Raw genomic sequence first — 5368 nt, 5'->3', positions numbered from 1 at the left:
GTGTGCTATCCACATCTCCCGCCAAGGGCTTCCTGGAATGTGTCCTTTTCCATCCCCAGCAGAGCAGGAAGGCGTGGGTGAAGGCTTGGCTCGTGGGTCTGACTTCAGGGTCAGACACTTCCAGGCAGGGTGAACAGGACGGGCCTGAATTAGGCCAAAGCAGGAAGGAGACACACTGGGCCCCTGACCCCCTGTGTCTCTACCCACTGCTCATCTCAGGGCCAGCCTGCTTCCCAGGCCCTCCCAGAGCCATGCACACACACACGCATGTCAGAGGCTCCCCTGAGAGGCTTTTGTGGGTGAAGAAAGCATGTGTGTAGCCACTGGCTACTGTGACCAAGTGCCAGCTCAGGGTGTTGCTGGGTGGGGCGTCAGGTGGTGTGAGGGTCCAGACTGTCCCCTGGCAGGCCCGGAAGACAGGGGCTGTTAGCATGGGTGCCCATCCTACTTGCTTATCTGTCCAAATCGCTGCTAAAGCCCCATCCCTTCTAGGTCCTAGTGTAGCTGAAGGAGAAGGTATATGTGTGCTGAGGGGGTGCAAGGATTTGAGGATATTTAGAACCTCATGTATATATTTATATATATTTATATGTATTAAGTATTAGTATATAATATAGTGGCAGCTAGAGGGGTTAGCTGAGCTTCATATATATATTTTTTCTTAATCATAAAGACAATATTCCTTACAAACAATCCAGAAAATATTTCTGGCATACACTTGGAGTATTTCTTTTTGGGCTTCTTCACCCTGCCAATACACACACACATTTTATATACGCCTACCTGCAGATCACAGCTTTTCACAGAACCGGAGGCTTGGAAGCTGTGAGAGGTGGGTGTTATGCAGTGAAGAGGGGATATGGGGCTGGGCTCTGAGAGAAGCTTCCAAAACCTCCAGTCAGCCACTTTTATTGGGGGGGGCGGGTGTCGCAGAAGGAATGCTTGCTCTCTGAGCTACGTGTCCAGTTGAGGTGAGGGAGAAGGGGGCAGAGCGGGGCACGGCCCTGCCTGCTGGGAGCTGGAGCCCCAGCGGTATGCATCAGCCTTGGCCAAGAGCAACAGTGCCTGAGCTCCTCCAGGGCCCATGGGGCTCGTGGGGCTGCCTCCCCTCTAGGGGCCCCAGGGCTAAGAAAGGATGCGCCTCCCTCCCAGCTCTTCCTGTGGGTGTCTGAAAGCTCAGCAACTGTGGCTGGGGGTCAGGGGGTTTCTTTCCCATCCTTAGTGTTCAAGAGAGCACCTTCCCTAAAAAGATTCCTATGCCTTCCACTGTGAGGGGCTAGGCCAGGAGCCCCGGAAGGGTGCACTCTAGCCCTAATGAGGGGAGCCCTCCTCTGGGGTCCTGGTAGGGACCCCCACTGTCAACCCGCACACCCCCATACCCACAAAAAGAAGTCTGACAGGAAAAGAGAGGTCCTTGCCTTTATAGGATCCCACGCGCCGCCTCCCCCGGCCTCAGCCCCTCTGATTTCCATGCTCCTCTGTTTTGTTGTTGTTGTTAAATTGTGTTAAAAAAAAAAAAAAACACATAACATAAAATTTATCATCTTAACCATTTTTAAAGTGCAGTTCAGTGGTGTTAAGTATATTCACACTGTTGTAAAATAGGTCTCCAAAACGTTTTCAACTTACAGAGCTAAAACTCCACACTCTACGCCTAAACATCGACTTCCCTTCCCCCCTCCTCCCAGTCCCAGGTAACCAGCAAGCTACTTCTATTTCTAGGAAGTTGAATGCTTTAGATACCTCGTATGAATGGAATCATATAGTATTTGTCTTTTTACGACTGGCTTGTTTCACTCACTATACTGTCCTTAAGGTTCATCTGTGTTGTTGTTACATATAACAGGATTTCTTTCCATTTTAGGGCTGAATAACTTTCCCTTGTGTAGGTAAGACTGTGTTTTGTTCATTAATTTATCCACCAACAGACACTTGGGTTGCTTCTACCTCTTGGCTATTAGGAATAACGTTGCTATGAACACGGATGTGCAAATATCTCTTTGACACCCTGCTTTCAATTATTTTGAGTATATACCAGAAGTGAGATTGCTGGATCACATAGTAGTTCTCGTCTTAATTTGTTAAGTACCAGCCATACCGTTTCCCATAGTGTTTGAGCCATGTTTCATTCCCATCGACAGTACTCAAGGCTTATAATTTCTCCACATCCTTGTCAACACTTGTTATTTTCTGTTTTTTAATAGTTGCCATCGTAACGAGTATAAGGTGATATCTCATTGTGGATTTGATTTGCAGCCTTGCTTATCATTAACTGTAGAGTGTCGGTCCTGGAATTGCCATTGGGGACCATCTGATCTGGCCCCTGAAGTGTACATTTTACAGTCAGGAGCTCAAGGCCTTGTAACTTGTCTAAGGAGCCCCTGCTGGCCTCTGTGGGACAATGTTGGGGACAGAGCACGTGGCCCACCCTTGTCGTCTCACGTGGGAGACCAAAGGCTGTCAGTCCAGTGCCCTTGCGTTTTGCTTCCTGACCTTGGTAGTCTGATCAGCCTGCGTATCTCCGTCTGGCTGCCTGACCCCTCCTCTCTCCAAACCTGAAAGCTTTCCATTCTTTTTTTTTAATTATTTTTTAATTAAAGGATACTTGCTTTACAGAATTTTGTTGTTTTCTGCCAAACATCAACGTTTCCATTCTTAGAATAGGAAGCACTGAAAGAACTCACATTGCCCTTGGGGCCAGGAAGGGTAACTCGACCCCAGCATTTCTTGCAAGTCTTCAGTTTCAGTTGCAATTAAAGTAGCTTTCAAATGGCCAGTCCTGGCTCCTGCATTTCTCCTTCCCAGGACTGAATATAGTGCTCTCTGAACCTCAGTAGTTCCCTCCTTTACAAAACAGGGATAAGAATACCTCCTACCTCACCAGGCTTTTGATAGAGTAAAAGGAAAACTGTACAGAGAGCCCTTAGCCTGGCGTTTAGTGCAGACTTAAGAAGACACTGGCTGGAAGACCGGGTCGGAGCGCGGAGCCTGATGGTCTCAGGGCTGGAATCCACGGCGCCTGTGCTCTTCCCGCACCAGCACCCCTCCGTTTCCTAACCAAGAGACTGGGGGAGCTTTCTGGGGTGACAGGGCCGAGGAGGAATGAAAAGCCTCTTGCAGACGAGCCTTCTGAGGTTTGGGGGCCACCGTCTGCATTCAGAGCCTCCTCTGAAGGAGAGCAGCTGTGGCTGAGGCCCAGAGCCCTTGGAGATAGAAGCCAAACAAACTCTCTAATCTCCTTAGCCCCGTGGAGCCCAGCGCTCAACAGCTGAGACAACACCACCCGGGGCTGAGGCCACAAAGAAACTAGACTGAAGGCGATTTGAAGGGTGATTGCGCTGGAGTTCTGGGGTGTAAGCCAGCTCCAGGGTGACTCAGCTGCATGGGTCCCCACCATCTTCTCTCCTGGTTCCACAAAGTAGCCAGAGGAAGCAGAGCCAGGCTGGGGTCTCCTGACTGGGGAGACCCTCTGCACATCCCCGGTTCTGGGTGGCAGGTGGCAGGAAGGGGGCTATGTTGTTTGGAGCATCGTGGACTTGGTTTGCTTCCAGGATTCCTGGAGGAAAGGCGTCTGACCAGCTCACTCCCTGCTGATTCCACTTCCTTCTCAACCCCCTGCTCCCAGACTATCCAATTGTAACCAAGCAAGGGCTCGTGTGCCCACAGCACAGAAAGCCAAACTCTGATTGCAGGTTTGCAGCAAAGTAAGGGCATAAGGCAATGGCACCCCACTCCAGTACTCTTGCCTGGAGAATCCCATGGATGGAGGAGCCTGGTAGGCTGCAGTCCATGGGGTTGTGAAGAGTCGGACACGTGAGCAACTTCACTTTCACTTTTCACTTTCATGCATTGGAGAAGGAAATGGCAACCCACTCCAGCGTTCTTGCCTGGAGAATCCCAGGGACGGGGGAGCCTGGTGGTCTGCCGTCTATGGGGTCACACAGAGTCGGACACGACTGAAGCGACCTAGCAGCAGCAGCAACAACAGCTTACTGCAGGATACCAGGCAAGGCGAGGGAGACAAGCCTCAGAGCCTCTCCCACTTGGTCTTTGAGTGAGGGGATTTAAAGGAGAAGAACAAAAAAGCTCTGGTAACTCATCTTGCCCAGGAGAAACAACCTGAGCTTGTAACAGTGTTATCATTGATCTCAGCAATCTTAGTCATCTGACTCTGGCTGATTGCTGTTTAGTTAACACAGGATTGAGGTCAGAAGGGGCAAGAAAGGGATTGAATTCAGACGGGGACAAGATAGGGAATAAAGTTTTGGATAGAAACATTAATCATAAACTCGGAGCAGAGTTTATTAATTAATCATAAACTCACTTTCAGGGGACTCAGTTTCACTTTCAACTTGGATGCCAGCCCTGTGGGGCCCTGAGATTCCTGGGTTCTGTTTTCCCCTTGTAGCACTGGGAAGTATTCCAGAAGGTGACAGAGGTCTTCATCCTGGTGCCTGCACTGCTGGGCCTTAAGGGAAACCTGGAAATGACGCTGGCATCAAGGCTTTCCACCGCAGTGAGTGTCCTGGCTGGAGGGAGTGGGGCACACAGAGACTCAGGCACCACAGAGCCTGACCAAGAGGGCACTGCAGGCCTTTCTCAGCTGCTCAGGTCCGCAAGGTGGGTCCGGGCTGGAAAGGCTCAGGGAGATCCCAGGCTGGTTGTCCTGCCCCTGGTCAGGGGCTCCCTGCTCAGAGTGGTTCCCAGGCTTGGTTTCTGGAGGTCCCAGCCAGCCCTGGACTCTTGCCCCACTCCCTGCTTCGCAACCTGCCTCGTGACTGTTTGTGCAGCTTTGCCAGGGGAGCATCACGCTGGTCCCTTCACCTGCACAGCCGGGGGCCTTCTCTGATCTCCAGCCCCGCTCTGCAGCTGGGCCGGAGCAGAGCCAGGCCTTTCCAGCCCCCTCCCACCCCGCTCCCTCTCCCCCATGGCAGCTTGCTCATCACTCCCACCTCCCACAACCTTAGATCAGCCACTGATGTGCGGAGACTAAACGAGATTCAGGGCCACGGGGCAGGAGGTAGGAAGTGGTAAAACGCAGGAGAGCCAGGTGGCAGGGATGTCCCCGCATGGCCATGAGCCCAGAGAAGGGAGCAGAGAGAAGTGGCAGCCTGCCTAGCCCTCCCCATCTTGCCCTCCTGGCCTGCTCCCAGCCACCTCAGTCCTTCCCAAACACTCTCAGGGCCTCTGTCCTGCACCAGCAGCTGACCTGTTCCCCTTGGATGGCCAGCTGGCTTCAGAGCCAGGGACTGATCGGGTCCTTCTCACCCGTATGGGGATGAGCTGCCCAGATGAGCAGGGCAGAGCCCAGAATCGGCCTCTGTCCTGAGAGGAGGGGAGAAGAGGGCACTGCCTTACCCTGGCCACC

The 5368-nt window shown here is 52.1% G+C and overlaps 1 protein-coding gene across 2 annotated transcripts in view; it reads left to right on the top strand.

Annotated features, from left to right (window-relative positions):
- Positions 1-5368, top strand: part of SLC41A1 (solute carrier family 41 (magnesium transporter), member 1) — a 19580-nt gene that overhangs the window by 4373 nt on the left and 9839 nt on the right. For both annotated transcript variants that reach the window (XM_010854180.1, XM_010854179.1), the window contains exon 2: positions 4409-4516. In XM_010854180.1, coding sequence (XP_010852482.1) covers positions 4409-4516 — 108 coding nt within the window. The remainder of the gene's footprint in view (positions 1-4408; positions 4517-5368) is intronic.

This window comes from Bison bison, unplaced genomic scaffold, assembly GCF_000754665.1.
Source record: "Bison bison bison isolate TAMUID 2011002044 unplaced genomic scaffold, Bison_UMD1.0 scf7180017864338, whole genome shotgun sequence".
In the NCBI taxonomy this organism is placed as follows: Eukaryota; Metazoa; Chordata; class Mammalia; order Artiodactyla; family Bovidae; genus Bison; species Bison bison.
This window is presented reverse-complemented; position numbering and strand designations above follow the sequence as displayed.